This window comes from Kryptolebias marmoratus, linkage group LG8, assembly GCF_001649575.2.
Source record: "Kryptolebias marmoratus isolate JLee-2015 linkage group LG8, ASM164957v2, whole genome shotgun sequence".
In the NCBI taxonomy this organism is placed as follows: Eukaryota; Metazoa; Chordata; class Actinopteri; order Cyprinodontiformes; family Rivulidae; genus Kryptolebias; species Kryptolebias marmoratus.
Window position 1 is genome coordinate 21,648,491 of NC_051437.1, and position 20,368 is coordinate 21,668,858.

The 20,368-nt window shown below is 39.0% G+C and overlaps 3 protein-coding genes across 15 annotated transcripts in view; 2 read left to right on the plus strand and 1 right to left on the minus strand.

Moving 5' to 3' along the window:
• Positions 1-4,495, plus strand: part of LOC108236719 (ERBB receptor feedback inhibitor 1) — a 7,027-nt gene extending 2,532 nt beyond the window's left edge. Inside the window, exons 2-4 of the mRNA XM_017417587.3 lie at positions 609-770; positions 1,528-1,607; positions 2,386-4,495. Coding sequence (XP_017273076.1) covers positions 724-770; positions 1,528-1,607; positions 2,386-3,392 — 1,134 coding nt within the window. The 5' untranslated portion in view covers positions 609-723 and the 3' untranslated portion in view covers positions 3,393-4,495. The remainder of the gene's footprint in view (positions 1-608; positions 771-1,527; positions 1,608-2,385) is intronic.
• A 230-nt stretch (positions 4,496-4,725) lies between these two features.
• Positions 4,726-13,305, minus strand: emc1 (ER membrane protein complex subunit 1). 2 transcript variants are annotated; one of them, XM_017417909.3, is made up of 23 exons: positions 13,152-13,305; positions 12,551-12,678; positions 12,386-12,451; positions 12,201-12,294; positions 11,988-12,116; positions 11,739-11,865; positions 11,502-11,651; positions 11,193-11,360; positions 10,652-10,723; positions 10,284-10,382; positions 10,065-10,161; positions 9,283-9,399; positions 8,939-8,947; positions 8,535-8,734; positions 8,178-8,327; positions 7,815-7,976; positions 7,541-7,660; positions 7,303-7,440; positions 6,559-6,732; positions 6,253-6,463; positions 6,046-6,130; positions 5,824-5,953; positions 4,726-5,617 (listed from the first exon to the last, which is right to left on the minus strand). In XM_017417909.3, exons 1-23 carry the CDS (start codon positions 13,241-13,243, stop codon positions 5,438-5,440), a joined length of 2,898 nt encoding a protein of 965 aa, XP_017273398.1. In that variant the 5' UTR covers positions 13,244-13,305; the 3' UTR covers positions 4,726-5,437. The 2 variants fall into 2 exon arrangements, with proteins under 2 accessions (XP_017273398.1, XP_017273399.1); XM_017417910.3 differs by lacking the exon at positions 8,939-8,947.
• A 1,627-nt stretch (positions 13,306-14,932) lies between these two features.
• Positions 14,933-20,368, plus strand: part of ubr4 (ubiquitin protein ligase E3 component n-recognin 4) — a 45,030-nt gene continuing 39,594 nt past the window's right edge. For 11 of the 12 annotated variants that reach the window (XM_037976862.1, XM_037976865.1, XM_037976871.1 and 8 more), the window contains exons 1-11: positions 14,933-15,061; positions 17,549-17,646; positions 17,766-17,869; positions 18,093-18,222; positions 18,457-18,602; positions 18,771-18,870; positions 19,026-19,167; positions 19,319-19,443; positions 19,586-19,710; positions 19,929-19,988; positions 20,112-20,302. In XM_037976862.1, coding sequence (XP_037832790.1) covers positions 14,937-15,061; positions 17,549-17,646; positions 17,766-17,869; positions 18,093-18,222; positions 18,457-18,602; positions 18,771-18,870; positions 19,026-19,167; positions 19,319-19,443; positions 19,586-19,710; positions 19,929-19,988; positions 20,112-20,302 — 1,346 coding nt within the window. In that variant the 5' untranslated portion in view covers positions 14,933-14,936. The remainder of the gene's footprint in view (positions 15,062-17,548; positions 17,647-17,765; positions 17,870-18,092; positions 18,223-18,456; positions 18,603-18,770; positions 18,871-19,025; positions 19,168-19,318; positions 19,444-19,585; positions 19,711-19,928; positions 19,989-20,111; positions 20,303-20,368) is intronic. The other variant, XM_017417701.3, reaches the window with a different exon arrangement.

The following is a 20,368-nucleotide window of genomic DNA, read 5'->3' on the forward strand; positions in this document are numbered from 1 at the left end:
CGTTCACCCCCTCTCTCTCCCCCACATTTGACCCAGAGGTTGTGCAATAGGCTGGAACTACAAAGCGACCCGTACTGTACTGTACAATAGCTGCCAGAGCAGACTGAAGTAATTTACTGGACTGTTTGTTTTTTTCTCTCATAAGCTCAGAAAAAACAGTGCACGGTTATATTTTATTGTTTGTTGTGACGAGCAGAAATAAGGATGAACCTAAAATGTAAGAGCCTGTCACCATTTACTCTTTTTAAACATTATTTTGTCAGGATTTAGTTGCATATCTGTCATGTACACAACATTTTTTGGCATTTTGTTACATTAAAGTGTCTAAATACCAACTCTTTTAACACACTCTTATGCACAGCTCTTATAAATTAGATTTATATTTTTTTGCTTCAACGTTTTCATGTATGTGTCATATATTTTGTTTGCGTGTGTGTGATTCCTTTTTCCTAAGATATTTTATCTCATTTTGTTAGCTTTACTTGTGCTGCTGTGTGTGGAGGATTGGGTTCCCGATACACCCCGATAATAATCAAAGATTTAGAGTTTGTTGTCTCTATGCTCACTGTTTAATTTGCTCTGAGAAGTTTCTGTATGTCTCCCCACAGCTCACTGCTGCCTAAAATGCTTTTGTGATGGGTTTGATGGAGCTGAACCGTGCCGGAGCTCTCAGTCAGCATCAAGGAAACCTGGAGTTATAAAAGAAACAATTCTGGTCACAACATGGATGGAAACCAGAACAACTTCTGGGGGCAGCAGAACATTAACAGGTACACAAATGGTACTTGAATATAGCAAAGGAATTAAAAACAAAATATGAATGTTGCATTGTGCATAAAGAAGTTTAAGCCTATTTGTACCACAAACAATTGCAAATAAACAAATTTCAGTTTTAGTGTTCTGTTTGAGACTATAAAGAGTTACTTTTCACAATGAAAGTAGCGTTTCTTAAAATAATATGGATCCCCTGCTGCCTTGTGTGTCAAAGGTTCAAACTTGCACAAAGATTATGTGTTGGGAAGGACTCTCAGCTACTACCAAACAAACCTTTACTTCAGTGTCTGTAAAACTGACTTGAGTTGCAGCCATTTTAGTGTTTGTCAAGGTCAATTAGTTGTGGACGCCATCTTGAATCAGGTTGACTCCAAAGGTTAATCAGTCATTTTTGTACATTAATCATTACTTTATGGAAGTTTCCATAAAATCCAACAAGTGGATCAACAGATGTTTTGCTTACCCAGACAGACAAATGAACACACACACATACACACACACACAGGCAATTATATAACTGCCAGCCTCCATAGCGCCGAGCGATTTAAAAAAAAAATGAAATAAATCAATGGGAAAAGACATTTCCTAAAAATAGGAATGGACAGAAATCCCTGAAAGTAACAGCACAGAGATCCCCTGTGCAGTACGTAAAGACGTGTTATGTTTGTTTTTTAATGTACAATCACTAACAGACTCCCTGCAGGAATGATTTACTCATATAGTATGGATTTTCCAACTTGTCTTGCCTTACAGATTTTGCTTCGGCTCGAGTGCCGACATCGAACACAACCTGAGGGAGCAACAGCAACAAGAAACGGCAAAGGAATTTACCTGTGAGTCTGTTTCTTGTTTAGATATAACTTTTAAATTCAGTGTTTTCATTTTCTTTCATGAGTTGGTAACTTAAAAAAATGAGTGTAACATAACAACATAAATACTAATTTAAATTGACAAAATTAAGTTTTATTTATCTGTAATTGAATCTGTTTGCAGAAATGACTGTATTTACCAAATTAGACTATTTCTGTTACATAATTATGTAAAGTTGCATTTTTAAGTGATAGATTTCTTGATTCTGGGTAAGTTTCATACTGTAATCAGTATAATGATTTGCAGTCTTGGGTTTAATCCTGTACAAATAGTTTGCAGGCAGAGAGTTGATGAGTTGGGAGCATCGGAGCTCAGTTGTGTATCAGAGTAGGAACAAAAAGAGGAGGGAAGCTATCGCTCCCTGGTCACCAGCTGTTCCTGCAGTCTGGGGCACGTCGGATGTTTTCACAGAGAATGTTGTGGGAAGCTCAGTTAAGATTGTGGCCCGCTCTGCAGATAATGACGATTCTTGTGTTAATCGGGGTGTTGTGGCTGATGTTTGACGAAGAGGGTGATAGGTTAGCGGTTGTTTTTCAACATATTTCTCCTCCAGTTTCCTGCCCTGTATCTGTTTTTATTAGAGGTTGTTTTCCATGCTTCTTCCTCTGTGAGTTTTTTTTCTACATTTCAGGAAGCAACAGAGATAGCAGACCTTTAATAACAAAGACGGGATTTCTTGATTCAAAGTAGAAATTTAGGATTTTATGTTCTTTAATACGCTGTTTGTCTCTCTTTCCACAGCCAACAGCCCCTTTTCCATTTTCCCGTTCTACTCTGATTCTTACCACCTGACATCCGATAACACACTGTTGCCCAGTGAGGGGGATCAGGTGGTCCCTTCCTCCCAGAAACAAGAAGTTTTTGGGGGCCACCAGAAAGAGGCCAAACCCCTCCCCCCTCTGCCTGACCCTGAGGAGTTCATGTCCGATGAAGCGGCTGATAGCGAGGTCGAATTCTTTACCAGTGACCGCCAGAGCCTTTTGCCCAAAAGCTACCCGAAGGCCGTTTGTCGGGGCAGCACCAAATACTGTGGCCAAATAAATTATGCCTACGGCGAGAGCTCGTCGCGAGACGGGGCGTCTGGGATTGGCTCCATGGCTTTCTCTTGGCCCGGGAGAGAGGATGGACAAATGAGCACAGGAGGCAGGTTTGGAGCTAACAACCCCAGCTTCGCTAACTTTACTCCCCAGAGAGAAAGCAACCAGCATGCAGTGTCTGCTGTTTTTGGAAGCAAAGAAGAACAACAGAGGTTGTCCAGAATCCGGCTTTCCTGCCCGGGTTTTCCTGCTCAAACGCACGTGAGCTCCACAGCCTGTCCCACTGAAAAGCCAGAAATCCCTCCTCGTGTCCCCATCCCACCTAAACCTTCCGCTCTTTTAAAGAGCGCCGAGGAAGGAAAGCCACCTAAAATCCCTCCAAGGGTCCCTTTGGTCCCACCCTGCCCGCCCCGCACGCCGAGCCCCAAGAGTCTCCCCATTTACATCAACGGGGTGATGCCCGTCACTCAGAGCTTTGCTGCTAATCCAAACTACGTCAGCAAGGCCCTGCGGAGACAGCAGAGTGAAAGGGCACCACCTCCCGCCCAGTTCTCGCCATGTATCGTTCCGATTTTGAAGGATGGCAAACAGGCCAGCGCCACACACTACATTCTGCTGCCACCAGGCCGCCCGGTTCGCACCGAGAGGCGAGAGAGACTCCTGAGTGAGCCGAACTGGACAGGAAGTACCGGCGCCTGGCAGAAAAGATAGAAGCTGAAATCTGATGAGTGCAGAACAGTGACTGACGTCTTTTAGAAGTACATTATTGCACAGTGTGTGAAAGCAGGTACTCATGCGTCTGATGTTGTTATTTTTACAGACTCGTCATTGTTGTGGTATGTCACTGTGAGACTTTTGTGTCTGTTTTTGACTGAACATTTTACCGGTCAGTATTCTGTAGACTCTCTTTTCTTTTTACAACACACAGTACAGCACACAGTGTTATTGTATTCTCACAAATAGTGGAGAGAAAAAAAATACCTCCTGCAACACTTTTCAAGCTGAGAAACTGCTGTTTTTGTACCGTAAAAAAATGTATCATTAACTTTTTAACCCTGACAGCCATGTGCACATGCCACTAAAACCAGCCTGAGCTCCTGCTGTGTTTCTTACAACAGAGCAAATAATTGAAGGTACAAGCTGGGCTTGTGCCAAACCGTTCATTGCACTTGTGCTATTTTTTTTATTTTCTGAGAATGCTACTTGAAAAGCCTAATATATTTATAGATTTAATGTTCAGTCATTCTCACGTTAAGATTTATGCTAAATGTTACACACATGGAACTACAGGAATATATTTAACCTAATCTGCTTCGAGAGTTTATTTTGCTGCAGTTCACTGTTTGGGTTTTAATCTAAATTAATTGGATTTTTTTTAACACAGATTTCAGTTCCAGCTAACACCATCCTACCTGGAAATATTCATTTCAAAGATACAGTCAGGGATCCGAATACAGAAAAGTGAAAGTATATTTCCAAGTCAACCTAAAATCAGGTCATTAGTTTTGTCTAAAACAAACAAACAAAAAATAAAGTCCTGTTGAAATCGTTTATCTTAACAGAAATTTGGTTTACGTGTATGACTTTAGCTCTTACGGGTTAGGCCTTTCAGATTTGTTTTTATTCGTAGATGAAAATAAAATGACATCACATTCACACTGTCAGGCTAATGTTTACATTTTTTCTTGTTACACCAGTTTCATGGAAGGTTCAGCATCAGTTCAGACCCTGGAAACGGCTTCAAGTTTATAATTGTCAAAAGTAAATAACTGTTTTTAGATGTATTTATGGAAATAAATAACTTATTCCTTGAATGATTTACCGTCTTCTTTTGTACCCAAGACTAAAGTTATGAAAATCTGAACTTTAAAAATGTTTTGGGTTTTTTTAGGTTCATAAACTTGTGTTGGTAATAATTGCTGAGGTCTTCCAAACAGATGGACATGAACAATGTTTACTTGAAATATGAATTATTCCAATTAAGAGGTTCAGAGCTTTAACAGTTTTTACAAATTATGAGATTTTGGAAAAAAAACAAAACAGATTTGGGTTTTCAAAACAAATTTAATGGATCAAAACAGGAAAATGAAAGCTACTGTTGGACATTTTCCTTGACTGTGGTAACAGTGCCTTCAGATAGGTTTCAATGACAAAATAACATTTTCTTATCCATGCCATCTTATTATTATCATCTCGCACTTCACAGTCAGTTCGTTTGCCATAAAAAAAACCACGTTTATCATGGCAATTCAGCAGGCTAAAAACACAAATCATTCAAGTATCATAACATATCATGCTCACAAGCGGCATGTTTTCTTTTTTTTTCCTTGTATTTTCATTTTTACACAGTTATCAGTTTCGACTGGAACAGCCTTATGATGCAAGATATCTCTAAATCAATTCAAGAAAAACTAAACTTTATGCATCTAAAGTTTTACATTTGTAGAAATTTCTGCAGTTAATTATGTGTTAAACGTTTAATCAAGATGTGTCACAAAAGAAGGAGAAACTGGCTCTTTTAAGTAATAATTTCTTCCTTTTGCAAAATAAGTTAAAAAAAAAAACAACAAACACATAAAATCTTAACTAACCCCTCCTTTCACCCCCTCCCCGCTGTCCCCTGCAGTTCCTTATGGGCCTTATTGAACGTTGGCCTGGGTTTGTCTCCAGGCTCGGCCTCAGCAATCTCATCTTCTCGGACTGAGGTCCTTCGTGTAGCCGTGGGGCTCTCAGGTGCAGGACGTGGGAGACTTTGTTTACCGCCAGGCCCGGTTGAGCAGCTTGACTTCTGCCAGGCGTTTGCTTATCATGGTGGCAAAGAAGAGGGCAAAGAGAACGCTGCTGATCAGCATGTAGTCGTAGTCGTCTTTTAGCACGTCGAACTGCTTCGAGGGATACACTCGTGTCTGGTAGATGTCCAAACCATACGCCACTACCTAAACAAGAATAATTTAAAAAAACGGGGATGTTCAGATTTATTTAAGTCATAAATACTAAGAAAGTATGATGGATATTTTAAAAGGTAAGCAACCAAAGTGGCAATTTATGCAGTTTTAATTCAGCAGCTGCTGCAAAACAACACAAAAAGGCATCCTTTTAAATTGATTCATTGCGTTTGTCAGTACTTTGAGACCAGACTCACCAAGCAGGTTGACTCCAGCCCAGAGGGGGCTGTGTAAATACCTCGCACTCTCGATACGGTCTGATTGTAGTTGATGAACCACTCCGTGCGGATGATAAGCTCCGGTGCGTAAGGTATCAGGTTTTCTTCCCTGAAGGTGGAGGCGACAGGTCAGACGAGGATAAGGTAAGGGGAAACATTAACAGCTCGGTTTTTAAAGCCAATTCCGACTGGAACACTTACCGGCTTTGCTCAGATACTATTTCTGGCCTGCGTGGGTCGAGAAACATCTTCGGTAGAGACAGAATTCCTCCAGACGGCAAGCCAACTGTGACGAATTAAAAGGACATAATAGGGTAGCATAATGTTTAGATCTTCATTTTCAGTAAAATATATGAATTGGACACATATAATAAGTATTTCACAGTAATTCATCTTTCTAGATCTTACTGAGCAGATGGCGACTGGTGATTCCCTTCTCTGTCAGGGTGGCCTCCATGGTGGAGATGGACGAGGGGAAAATGTAAGACTGCTGAAGCACCTGAGGAGCATGTGGCCGATCCAGAGAGCTGAACACAGTGCTGTTGTAGAGCTCCATTCCTTCATAGAGTTCAATTACAGAGAACTCATTCCTGCGAGACTTGGTGCTCCAGTATTCGTACTATGAAGTCAGAAAACAATAAGTTCAGAGATCACATTTTGCTCATTGTCTGAGTATGTTTTTATTATGCCCCTTTCCAGATCGATCGTTCTTACCACAACCCAGTTTTCAGAGTGCACAACATGCACGGGTCCTCTGGCTTTTCTCTGAACGGCCTCGTGGATGATGCGACCAGTCACGCCATCAATCAGTAGGATCCCGATGAAGCTGCGCTCCTGATGCAAATCTGTGCTTTCAGTCACTACAGCCAGTAGACTGGGGTTCAGGTACTAAAAAACATAAACACACAATCATGCATTTGTATTTATTTTTGGCTCCTTCTGAAAATGATGAAGTTGCATTTGTTTATGTCTACAATCAAGTCAAATGACAAGACTGGGGTTAAAATGATGATGCTATTAGTTGCAATAATGTATAAAATATGTATGTATTATATGATCTGTTTGCCCAACACAATGTTACACAGAATTCCCAACAACTACTCCATGTATCACTGAGCTTTTTAGTTGCAAATGGAGAATCTTAACTATCTTTTGTGATCGTCTGTCCTTTGTGTGCCAAACCTATGGACAATAAATGTGTGCAGGAATAAGATCAAACATTATATGCAAATTCCAAGGAAAAGATTTTAAAACCCAATGAAAAAAAATATTGATTTTTGTTTAGCATGGTGGAGACAAAATGATTCATGGGGAAATTGTTCTTGAATAATAAGAGCTGTGACTTTCTAACTGAACTGAAAAAGTCAAGCCATTATGGATCTGCATAAATAAAAACAACGTGATCCGAACTTTCTTAAAGCCAGTTCCGAATCTACGTTTTGGAGGATCCTTCAATACCTTATAGAGCACGCTTCGGTCTCCCATTACTCTGCCCTGTGAGTGGACATGCTCGTTGGGCCTTTTCCCTTTAACGGAGACAATGTTCTGGACCTCAACTGGAATTACGACTTCCCAGACCTGCTCAGTTGACAAGTCCTGAGAGCACAAAAATCACCAAGATTAATTATTTTATCTGGTAGTTAAGAACCATTTCATAGAAGTCCATTGTTAAATTTTTCATGAAGTTTTAACTTGCCGTTCTCAGTCTGTAACCAGAGAGTCGTCCCTGACTGGAGTCAACAAGATAAAAAAAGATGGACGCAGCCGTCTCCTGGAGCTGCTGCAGCACGTTCTTAGTAGACGGAAAGGCTGACACCTAAGATTAAAAACAGAGACTTAAACTGAAAAAAACTCTATAATTATAAAATCCAGTTATTTAACATTATTTTGTGTGTAATCCGTGACAGAGTGATATTTGGAGGAAGGAAAATAGAGAGTTGTTGATCTGTTGTTTATAGTTTCATACACACCTTGTACTGGTCGTCAACAAGAAGCAAGACCTTGGCATAATCCTGGTCCATAAGTGGGAGCAAAAGTGACTGAAGTATGGGCTGAGACAGAGCAGGTGGAGCGACTTGGCTTTTTCTTCCGAAAATGGGATTAAAAACATGCAGTGCTGCCAAACCGGAGTCCTTCGACCAAAGAATAACAGAATAAAAATGGAATTAATAATCAAATTACACAAGTTAGACCACTGTTTTCTCTACTAAACTGTAAAAAATATAGAACTGTAGAGAAATTATTTCTTTCTAAAAGCTTAGATCAATCACTAACTGTGATTTATATTAAGCGCAATTAGTGATTGGCCTGATTGACTTATTTTTATTAGATACCTTGTCTTTGATGAGTAGTGTGCACTGTGGGGGGTGAGGGAAGTGTGCAGTTGTCCGTTGCACCATTAGGTTGAAAGCAGCATTAGACGGGATGTTGTCAAGGTAATGCTTCCACAATATGCTGCCAGTCTTGCTGTCGATCCCAAACAGCTTAACAGACAAAAGAAGCAGGAGTTAACAGCACAGGAAAAAGTGAGAAGACTTATTGTACTCCTGTTGTGTTTCAATTTAGGCCTGTCTGAACTTAGACTAAATAAGCCAACCCTAGTTTAACCACAACTGTGTAAAACTGCTCCTCTTTCCTCCTGAAAGATTAACAAACTGAAACTAATTAAAGGGAGAGCTTCAGCCTCATACCTTTCCAGATGATGTAACCATAACCATCATTTTCTGCAAGTTGAACTCGTCTCTAGACAGATTCTCGATGGATACGTCATTTTTGACCTGACTGCGGGGTTTGCGAGCGTCGTAGAACAACTTCCAGAGGTGAGCAACCCAGGTCTGCAGCATGATGAGCTGAGAGGAGAGCCTCTTTAGCACCATAGACATCAGCCCATCTAGAAAAAGTACAACAAGACCAGCTGTTTCATAGCTTACAATACATGTCATATTTTCAAAACACGGAGCGAAAAAAAGGGCACATTTCTCTTCTTTACAGAAGGAGAACGTTGAATACATTGAATGTTCAGTATTTGTTGAAAAGTATTTTTTAGTTTTAAAAGACGGAGTCAAGTCTTACTGCAAATACAGACACGTGTTACCTTGTATAGCTGAATCCACACGCAGCAGTAAAAACAAGACAAATACAAATGTGAAGCTAACCAAACCCTGAGTAAAAATCACAACATATTTAAGACTGATCAGTAGAACATAAATACACAGAAAACTGTTTTATAAATTAAAAAGGTAGGGCAGCTGCTAAAGTAAGGATAAAACTAAACACATTTCTCTGACGTCACTTACCACCTGCACTGAATTGGTGTAAAAAGATAAGAATAAGCTCATCTATAGGTTTCTGTTTGTAAAAGCAGGAAAATTAAAAATCTTACAACAGTATTAACAAAGATTAAGTAAAGGACTTTATTATTTCTGGTTAGACCTTTACCCGCTTTTTTGCCAAACTCTCCCTCCAGCTCAGCCTGCGTTCCAGTGAGGGGCAGATCTACCATTTCCATTGTCACCACATCTGACAGAGCCTCCTCTCTTGTCCACATTACACGCCCTGAAAAGGAACATTCATTATTCTCCTGTACTCACTCATTCCACCATCCACACCCTGCAAGAGTCTGCTGTGTTGATGCTTTCCATTAACAACCACATTGCAATATTGTCCCCCTTCCTTTGGAAAAAAAAAAAACCTTGACTGTTTGCACAAACAACAGAACTTTGACACCACCTAGTGGTAAAATGAAAGAAGACACTGCAGTACATGACTGCACACAGAAACCTCAGCTGCCATTAACACTGGGCTGATATACTATGATCTGAAGCTCTCAAAAATTGGATAAAATAGGTGGAGAAGTAGAATTGAGAGAAGACCAAAAAAAAAAGGCTGGGAACAACTGCTCAAAAACTCACATCAGAACTGATACTTATGAACGTATCATGGCTTGTGTTTGAATATTACAAGAAGATCGCAAATTAGGATAATGCTGAACTGAAATCTAACACTTATGCAAAGTGCAGCAATCTTTACTGGTCCAACTTATCTTCATCAAGTAGAATAGTAGAGACTTTAAAAGCACCCTTTTCCTTCCTTTCTTTTTTTTGTTAGGCTGCCTTCAGGCCCAGGCCTCCCTTGAAAAAGAGATCTGAGATCTCAGTGGGATTTGCCTAGTTAAATAAAGGTTAATGAGTAAATAAATAATCTGTTTTTGTTGTTCATACCTGGCTGCTGTATGAAAGTGAGTGCGTGATCCTCCGACTGCACCATGACTCTGTAGCCAACAGAGTCATCTTTCTTCAGGAATGCTTGTACATGAAGCTGTGAGGCAGAGTTTAAATTAATTTACAAAGATTATAAAACTGCTATTAGAAGCTCACAACATCATAAACCGATGTCTCAAATTTCCCTCTAAAGACAATTTCAACTCTATGGTTGCTCACCCTCTCTGGTTTCCCTGCATTAGGATCCACGGTAAAAATCAGAGTTGTGTCGAGAAGTCTGCGTCCGCTTTCAGCACTAAAGAGGTTAATACCGCAAGCCTGTGGGGTAGTAACAAATAATCACCTTTCAAAATGTATTTTCTTCCCTGTCTACTCAAAAATAACTGTCTTAATCTGATAGAAACAGATTTGATGTATTATTCACTAAACATGTGCGTCATATATTGTACAACCATCTTACAAGCAAAAATACATTAAAGACTGACCTAAAGAACCTGAAACTCACTGAAATCTGCATAAGGAGCCCAAAGGAAAGAAAAAAAATTCATCCCAGCATAACTGAAAAGTTTAATTTGATGTGAACTTACAGTTTTATTCTTGGGTGACATGACAGCAGCAACAGTCTTCTCTCCGGTTGTTGCAAATGAAACAAGCAAGGCCTGTAAATGACAACAAATGTGTTACGAGAGTTTTACTAACAAACGGACAACTTTACTACCCAGAGATTTCTGTTCTTTTAATACTATCATGTATTTTGAAGCCTAAATTTAGGATCAACTTATTTTAAATTCAAAAGAACATTGTTTTTCAAATCTTAACACTTTTGAAGGAAATAAAGGTTTAGCTCAAGCAGGAGTTTTCTATACTTTCACAAAGTTATTGAATATGGATTTTAGAAGGCATGATATCTCTCAAGTACATATTTTTAGTCCTAGATACCTGCCAAAACAAATAGGGTTGTGAAAAAGACTTTTTAGAAATCACTGAGAACTTTTCCTTCAGTAGTAAAGCAGCTTTACAGGAAAATTAGTTGGTAACATTTTGGAATGTAAAAATCCCAAACAACAGGTAAATCTAAAAATCTCTAGAATGCATGAAAAAGTGCAATATGCAGAAATGATTACGTACAGGCTTGAAATCCCTCAGAATAACTATCTGACCATTGTTGAGCTGGAGAAGTAAATGGTGATCAGGCCCGAGTTGAAGGAGGAACTCCGACAGTGGCTGACGGGCCGGGTGAGGCTGGTGTGACACCAGGTGTGGCTGAAAACCTGGGTCGACTTCAAGCCCAAGAGACTGTGGGAGAACAAAAGACATAACTAAATGGTTACTACTAAATGCAAAGTTAAAACAAAACTACAGAAAATAGTATGTACAAACATTTCATGTAACAGGATGGCTTTTGTTCTATTTTTATTTGTCTATTTTTTCAGATACCTGCAGAGGGATCTGTATCATCTGCAACTGTTGGTATAAGTCGAGCGTGTAAATGGACATGGTTGTAGAGTCTACACACGTCAACATTCCCTGGCCAACGACTGCACAGCTGGCTGGTATGTTTGACAGCCACGGAGCTTCAACTGAAACCTGAAAGCATCACAAGCAATACAAAGAACAAACTGGAATATTTGTCTGTTTTATGTTTAAATCAATTAAGCTGAACTGTTCCTCTACCTGCTTGATTATTTCACCATCCTCCGCGCTGTAAGCAACAACAGCAATGTGGGAATGGGAAACAACTCCCAATGCGTAGACTTGACCATTTCCATCTGAATGCACAGCCTGGTAATTCACAGTTTCACTGTGAAGATAAACAATATTCATGTTCAAATGCTATTATTTTTGGCTTTTGATTACATATTATTTAGAGAAGAAATGTCTAATTGTTGACCAAATAATGTAAAATAAAATAAAAACATGTACCTCTCTGGTAGGTTCTCCACCCATTTTTGATGGCCATTAGACAAGTAATGAAGAGAGATGACAGATTTCTTCAAAACAGCAGCATGTTTGACTGTGCCTTGTTGACCAACCAGACATGCTGATCGGAAACTAAAATACAGAACAAAAGCAGTTAATACTTAAACAACGTATGGACCATTTACACTCCACCACTCCAATCATTAAGGCATTTACCTGCCAGAGTCCAGCACAATTTCCCAGTTCAGGCCTCCAACACTGATGTCCCAAGAGCGCAGCACGCGCCCATTACCAACCACTAGCACTGCATCTAGGCAATAAAAGAAGTTTTATAGATTATAAGTATGAAGTGGTAGAACTAAAAGCCTTGAAGTTCAAATGTGGTGACAAAAGAAAAGCACCTTGCCCATGGTGCAAAACAGCATCAATGTTTCCCTCTGGCCCAGTCTTGTCCACATGTCGCCAGACTGTAAAAGACAAAGACAGAATAAATATTAATAATATATATACATATATAAATATATTCCAACTGACAGGTACATATTTAAGACTGACAAAGTACTCACAGAGATCTCCTGTCCTGGTATTTATTGCAGCAAAAACATTACTCTCTGTTGCTAGAAGCACCTTTTTGGACGACTGCATATGAGTGTCGAAATGAGAAAAGCGAACTTTGCCTACATATTGCTGCCTCCTGTGAAAACCCGAGAGAGACAAAAATCATTAACACAATTTACTGTTTTTTTTAAACTCCGGGGATAATCTACAAAGCAAATTAACACAGCCGAGCTTTCTTTAAGTTATCTGGTTTGATGAAGTCTAAAACTCTCCTTGTTTTAATCAGCTCAGAAGGGGAAAAACACATAAGGAAAGATCACAAAGATCACCTATATCTGCCTCGTTTTTACCAAGTTTTAGGCTTTATACGAATCTGCCGATTTCTTTAAAGATAATTTATAAAGAACGAGCATGCTAACATAACACGGAACAAAATAATTAAACAAGACTATGATCATTAATGTTAGCAATGCCATTTCCTTAAAAGTCCACCCCCGACTCGAAGCTTTTGGCTTTGACAGGTGTTAGCATTAGCATTTTCACATAATGAATCAAATAAATATCTACAAACAAAACCCCTATTTTATTGGTTCTCTAACTTATTCTTACCAGTCAAATTTTCCTACTTGATCCTCAAACACAGCCGCGACAATATTGTATAAAACTATCAAATTCAGCAACAGCAAAATTAGCTTTCCCATTGCAGCAGCTTTGCCTTGCTCTCTAACGGGAGGCGGAAGCCGGAAATTAACGGGTTTCCTTTTTTCTCTTGTTTAAAGGAAGTGCTGCCGCCTAGTGGTCAAAAGGGCACATGACGTAAGGGTAGTTAATACAAATAATAATAATAATAATAATAGCAATGCACATAAATTAAATTTTAAATTAGAACAAATACGGTCAGATATGCAGAATTATATCTGTGCTAAACTGGGTGTTAATAATGTCTGAATTAATATCTTTAAAGTACTTTGTTTTCAGTGAACTACCATTATTGCTCTGACATTTCTGAACTATATAAAATAGATTGTAATTTTATATTTTTCTATCTGTTTATTATATTGTATGTATCAAAGACAGGAAATGTCGAGAGGTAATTTTATACAGAAAGAAATACTACAAAGAGACAAAAATTACCGTAAAGACATACAAAAAAAATTAAATGGGATATGGAAATTATGCACTGTGTTGTGCAAAAGTCTTGTGTCACCCCTCATGTCTTTATACTTTAAAAAAGTGCCAGACTTGAACTCTGAAGTTAATATTGAATTTTAAAATGTGGCCTAGGTCAACATTTCTCCAAGCTTTGTAAAGGTCTTTTTAAAAATGTTCCTTGGACTTTGACAACTTTTTTTTTACATCATTTTTAGTCCAGTACTTAACTATTTTCAGTAAATGTATTTTTGTTTATTTTTAGTTCAGTGAGGGTCTGTAAATCATTTGAGATAATTAGATAAGTATATCAGATATATTGTTGATATACTTGTTTATTTGTATGTATTTTTTATAACATTCTTATGAGTTCTAAACCATACCAAGATAATATTCAAAATAATCCCATTATATTCATTCTACATATTTGTGTTAAGCCCCTTCTTCTCTGTACATTGTGAATATCAAATTTTTTTATTTGTTTTTTAAACTGATTGATGTTTGAACATTGTGTTCTTTTTTTAATCTGTTTCATAATTTTACTACAGTAACGTGATTCAAAACCTTTTCATTGTTGTTCGGATACTGCATATACTTCACTGTTCCCCTTAGATTGTACCCACCATCTCAAAAACATTTCCTGTAGATTTCTTGGTAATAGGTTTTTACCGATTTTATACATAAACTGTGCCGTTTGGTATTTTACAATGTCGTGCAATTTCAAGAAAACTAACATTGTGAATTATTCTGACAGCTCTTTTTTGCAACGTGCGTAGTGACTGTAGTGACGTTTTATATGTATTGCCCCACTCCTCTGTGCAGTAAGTTTAAATCAGGTAAAACCAGTGAACAAAACAGGATGTGGAGTGACTAATAAGGGGTGGTTCAAAACTTTGCAAAGTAGAAATCTGCAGTTTGAGGCATTTTAATGAAATATTAACCTCCAAAATACATCACAATATTTTTATGTTTAAAATTATTTGTATTGACCCCAGTTCAGGATTTTCGGATGTGAGGCCATGACAGTTCAGATAGTGAAACCTAAAGTGTCCAAAAATATGTCTGCCATACGGATTATGTGTGACGCTAGTGAAAATGTTTCAAGCCTGCATATCGTTATTTCGCGTTTATAGTCTTTACGAACTGTCAGTTTTTTTATTTTTATTTTGAGACAGTGCCCCCCTGCGATTCTACTTTCACCTCTTCTTCCTCCACTAGTCGGGGTTTTTTCTATGGGATTTCAAGATGGCGTCAAGCGGAGGAGATGGGGAGCACGAATGGACAGCGGCAGTTCGGCCGCTTCTGTCGGCTTCGTACACCGCTTTTGAAACAAAAGAGCTACCTCAGTTGATCGGCTCTATAATCAACAGGTAACTGGTTACATGTCAGAAAATTCCGTGCCCGTATCGCCACGAAACTACCCCATGTCCACCCCGGACGTAGCTTGCTGGCTAACTCGCTAACGTCTCGGTTGGTGAAGTTCGATGGGAAGCTAACGTTAGCAGCTAGCAGCCCACTTAGGCTTAACTTGCATTAGTTTCTGAGTAGCTTAAATGCTAACGCTAACCAACTTGTTCAAAATGCCTTTCAGCGTGCGCTAACTGGCAAATTGTAAGCAATCCGCGCCGAGGCTTGGCCTGTACGTGGTGGAGCCTGTTGTTTTAAGGTGGCGTTGTTGTAGCACGGACGTTTAAAGGCGCTGCAGTGTAACGTTTTGAAAATATGCTTCATCATTAGCTACCTAACACAAACATTAGCCCGTAAAGCTAACCGCGGGGCCTCCGACTCTGCACTAACGTGTGAACGGCTCGAACCAGAGTAATAATTGACTCCCGTCATGTGAAATAACCGGAGCTGCGTGCTGGACTTATCGAAAAGAGTCCAATGTCGGCATGTCAACAGCGAGTTTAACCATTAACTGGGTGTGAAAGTCTGTTCGGCGTTTTGCGGTGTGGTTATGTTTTGACTGGAAGTAGGCGGGGATGTCGTTCCCAGTCGGGATGATTTTAGTCGTCCTGCTGTGTTACTTTTTAGCTCCTGTCAGGGGATCACCACTGGGTGACTGTCATATATCGGTCTCCACAGCCGGGTCTGTCACCTGACAGTCCCGTGGAGCTTTGACCAAACATCGGTCTTCCTGATCGCTCAAGTGAAAAGTTTCCTTTTCCAGAGAAACGCGTTGTCAACAAACAGCACCACTGCGACGTCACGGGGTTAAGAGTTTCTCTGTCAACACCTTTGCTTTTTTGATATTCAGCAACCCTTTATTCTTTTCGTCATCAGCCAGTTACCTCATTAATATGCTGTGGAGGAGAAATGTTAAATAAGTTGTTTGTCCTCACTTTAGTTCTGCAAATTTAACAAGCAAGCCAAGGCCAAAGGGGAAGTAGTATTCAATCCACAGATTTTTAGATATCTGGCAGGAAGATGGTCTATTTTTTTAAGGTGCATGTGTCAAACTGAAGGCCCGAGGGCCAGATCCGGCCCTCTTCAATGTTTTATCTGGGCTCCAAGGTAACGTTTTAACTTTAATAGATCTGGCCTTCCAGTTTGTGACACGTCGAGCCTCTGTCGCTTCTCATTTTGCTTTAAAAAAACTGAGCCTACTTAGTGAAGTTAGGTTTCAGTTTCTCAAACTACACTTTACTGTTTAGGTTTTGTGTATTGTAGGTCTTTACATTTTGTTATGTTACGCATCATTGTGTCCTTTATAATCTTTTTTGCGTTTTAAGCTGATGGAGACATCAGTATGGTATTTTTTATGTACAGAGCTATATTGTGTTAACTCTCCTCCCATTTGTATAAAATTTAAATACCGTCAAAGACCTGCAATGAACTGTGGTCCCCAAGTTGGCTCAACTTGACGAAACAGCGTTCTCTTATTTTGCACCTTGGTCATGAAATAATCTTCACCTCACACTAAAGCTTAATGCTTTTGTCATTTAGGGAAACCTCAAAGTTCTTAAAGTCTTCTGTAACGGCAGTGTGCAACCTCTATTCCTCACATTGGGTTGCATTGTTAATACGCAGTTTTTTTTTTCTTACAGTCATTTATTACATGTCAGCTTTTCATAAAACACAAATTGCTGTGAAAGAATAGAGAATGTGGAGTTACTTTATGCCTGTTTTCTTTTACTCCTGCCTGCTATGTTTATCATCTTGTAGCATTGTTTTGTTTGTTTTAATGGTTTGTCAAAAATGCTCAAATCTTCTGGAGACATGAAGAGACACAGGAGCTGAAAGTGAGAAGAAACTGAACTGTAATGCCAAAGGATTGTTAAAGTAGCTCTATGGTGGACTGAACTTAATAAGATAAATGACTCTCTGTTGTAAACTACAGCTGCTTATGAAGTAAAAATGTTCACATTAGCTCATGAACAGTATTTCTTTGGCCGAGTACGAGGCGACTAATTAACAAGTTGGAGTTTTGCCACGATCAAATCCCTTGCACAGTTGCATCCCTGTTTATTTGCCCATTAAGTCCAACAATCAGTTTGAATCTGTTTTAAAAATGCTAAGAAAATACATTAGGTATGTGTTTATTTTCTTTTTAATACATGCAGTGGGCATATATGTTCAGCATTTGATTTTGTGAAATAGAAATGGGTAATTTCACCAGTTAATTGTGTGTAAGTTAAAGTTTATAAAAAATGTTTCATAAAAACAGTCACTAGTAGTACATAATATTAATGTATAAAATAAAAAGCATTCTTCCAAACTGATTTAAAAAAAATGTTTTTAAAGTTTTACTTAGCACCCCTAGTTTTGTACAAAATGCTGGCTGCTGGGGGATGACAATTTAAAAAAGAAAAGGTATGAAAATTAACATTTGTGTAACATGTTTCACTTTTTTGCAGTGAATCAGACATTCTTCACCATGACAAACAGTATGAGCCTTTCTACTCATCATTTGTGGCTCTTTCTGCACATTACATCACCACAGTTTGTGGACAAAGTACGCATCTTTCAGTTTTGTTTCTTTGCTGTAGACAAATACTTGCAGCCAACATTCTGCCAAAGCATTGATAGTTGTCTTTCTACCAACCTGCTAATTGTGTTTGTTTCTTTTTCTAGTACCAAGAAATCAGTTGCTGTCGGTTGCAGCAGCATGTAAGGTATTGATTGAATTCTCATTGCTGCGGCTGGAGAACCCCGATGAAGCATGTGCAGTATCACAGGTAAGATAAGCTGCAAACTACATTCAAAGAAGCATCTTGGCTTGGTTCGAAGCCATGGGTCAGCTATGTGAGGTTTTTTAATGAAGTTCTATTTATTTTATGCACATTTTCTTAATTGAATCCAACATAATTAAACATTTTCTGGTCATATGTATGTTCTCTGTTTGAAATGAGAATTACTAGTTGGCTCTAAACTGTGTAACGCTGTTTATTTGTTTTACAGAAACACCTGATTCTTCTAATAAAAGGACTTTGCACTGGCTGCAGCAGACTAGATCGCACAGAGATCATTACTTTCACTGCTATGATGAAGTCTGCCAAGTTGCCTCAAACTATCAAGACCCTCTCAGATGGTAAGTGTCCCTAATTTGATCTTGGAAATTTTCTGTGGCTTTTGGAGAAGAACACAGTGGATTTTTACGTGTCTGTGAGGTCGCTGTATCGATCGCAAGGATCAAATCATAGTTCAGGTAGATTCAAACTGTGGATTAAAACTGATGAATTCTGTGTGGGAGTTTTGCAAAGCAGGAAGTCTTAATTTCTGCGATATTTGATTTAATAAAGGGTATCCTCTTTTCGTTCATCAGTGGAAGACCAGAAAGAGTTGCCTAGTACTGTGAACCCTGAGCTGCGACAAAAAGAAGTACAAATGAACTTCTTTAATCAGTTGACTTCGGTTTTCAACCCGGACCTCACCTCCATCTTGTCCTCTCCCTCAGCAGCACACATGCAGGTAAGTGATGAGTAAATCACAGCTGAACTTAACTAAATTGTTCTTTTTCATTTTTAAATATCAACTCTTTATTGTAAATTTATTGTCTTCAATCTGTTTTGATGTTTTCTAAGTGACGTATTTATTTTTTGTAAATATAATCAGAACTGTGTGTTTTTAATCTCACAGGCTGAGAGTGATTGTGACGACCAAACCACAGATCAAGCCGTTCAGGCCAAAATGAAGAATGCTTTTGTCTCTCAGAATGTGTCAAGCTTGCAGGAACTTGGTGAGTTTCAAAGCACTTTTGGTTTGGTTATCGATTTCATCTGCAACAGTTTGTCTCGTCCCTGCTGTTTTTGAAAATCTTTGTATTTAGCGGATAAGAGAAAGGCCATGTTTTAACATCATATACCCCCTCCCTCCAACAATTTGCTTTTTTAGGTGGGTCTGAAAAGCTACTACGAGTGTGTCTCAACCTGCCCTACTTTCTACGTTACATCAACCGCTTCCAGGACGCTGTTTCAGCCAACTCTTTCTTTATCATGCCAGCCACAGTGGCTGATGCCACTGCTGTTCGCAATGGGTATTTATCTCTGTGCTAGACTGATGTGATGTTAAGCTGAATCTACTCACTCTATGATTTATTTTGAAGAATATATGCATTTGTTAAACATTCAGAAAAAGGCATTCAGACAGTTGACCTAAAAGCTTTCATCTGTTTTTTCCTTCCTTAGATTTCACTCACTGGTAATTGATGTCACGATGGCTCTTGACACACTTTCCTTGCCTGTACTGGAACCCCTGACGCCAGGGAGGCTGCTGGATATGACTGTACTGGCTCTGAGTTGTCTCTATGCCGGTAGGTGTTAAATAAATAGATGTGATTCAGTAATTCATACTGCTGTAAATCAAACAACCATTCAAAGAACTGATTAAAGCCAGCATAGTGTTGATAGCTGTATTGTTGAATCTAAAAATGCTGTGTATTCATGTTTGTTTAGGCGTGAGTGTGGCCACGTGCATGGCCATTCTTCAGGTTGGCAGTGGCTTGCAGCTTCGCTCCGCCTCCACTGGAACCAAAGAAGAGGACTATGAAAATGATGCTGCCACAATTGTCCAGAAATGTGTGAGTTTCATGAGTACAACATTTGTTGAAACTAAAGTGAGGACGCCTTAAATTTTTTAGATAACTTTGTTAAAAGGTTTGTATGCAAAAATAAGGGTTTGTATTTGATTTGACTACATTTTGAATTTGATACGCCTGCATGCACCAGTCTCCTCAAACTTTTTTGTGTTTGTACCCTATTTTGATGCACTGCATTTAAAAAAATTGTCTCTCAACAGCTGGAAATCTATGAAATGATTGGACAAGCGATCAGCAACTCTCGGAGAGCTGGAGGAGAGGTGCGTACCAGGAAGGAAGACATGATATTACAAAATCAATAGATTTTTCTCCACTCCCTGTATTAACTGTGTTTGAAGTTTCTTTTAAGACAGTACTAATTTTTGAACGTTTATGCGCTTCAGCATTATCAGAACTTCCAGCTGCTTGGAGCCTGGTGCCTCTTAAACAGCCTGTACCTGATTCTTAACCTGAGCCCAACTGCCCTGGCAGACAAAGGCAAAGAGAAGGACCCCCTGGCTGCCCTGCGTGTTCGGGATATTGGAGCTCGCACAAAGGACGGCGCGGGATCACCTAAACTTGGCCCTGGCAAAGGGTAATCCTTAATAATGAACATGATGAATGAAGCTGTTTACAATGACATTTTTTTGACGTTTCTGTA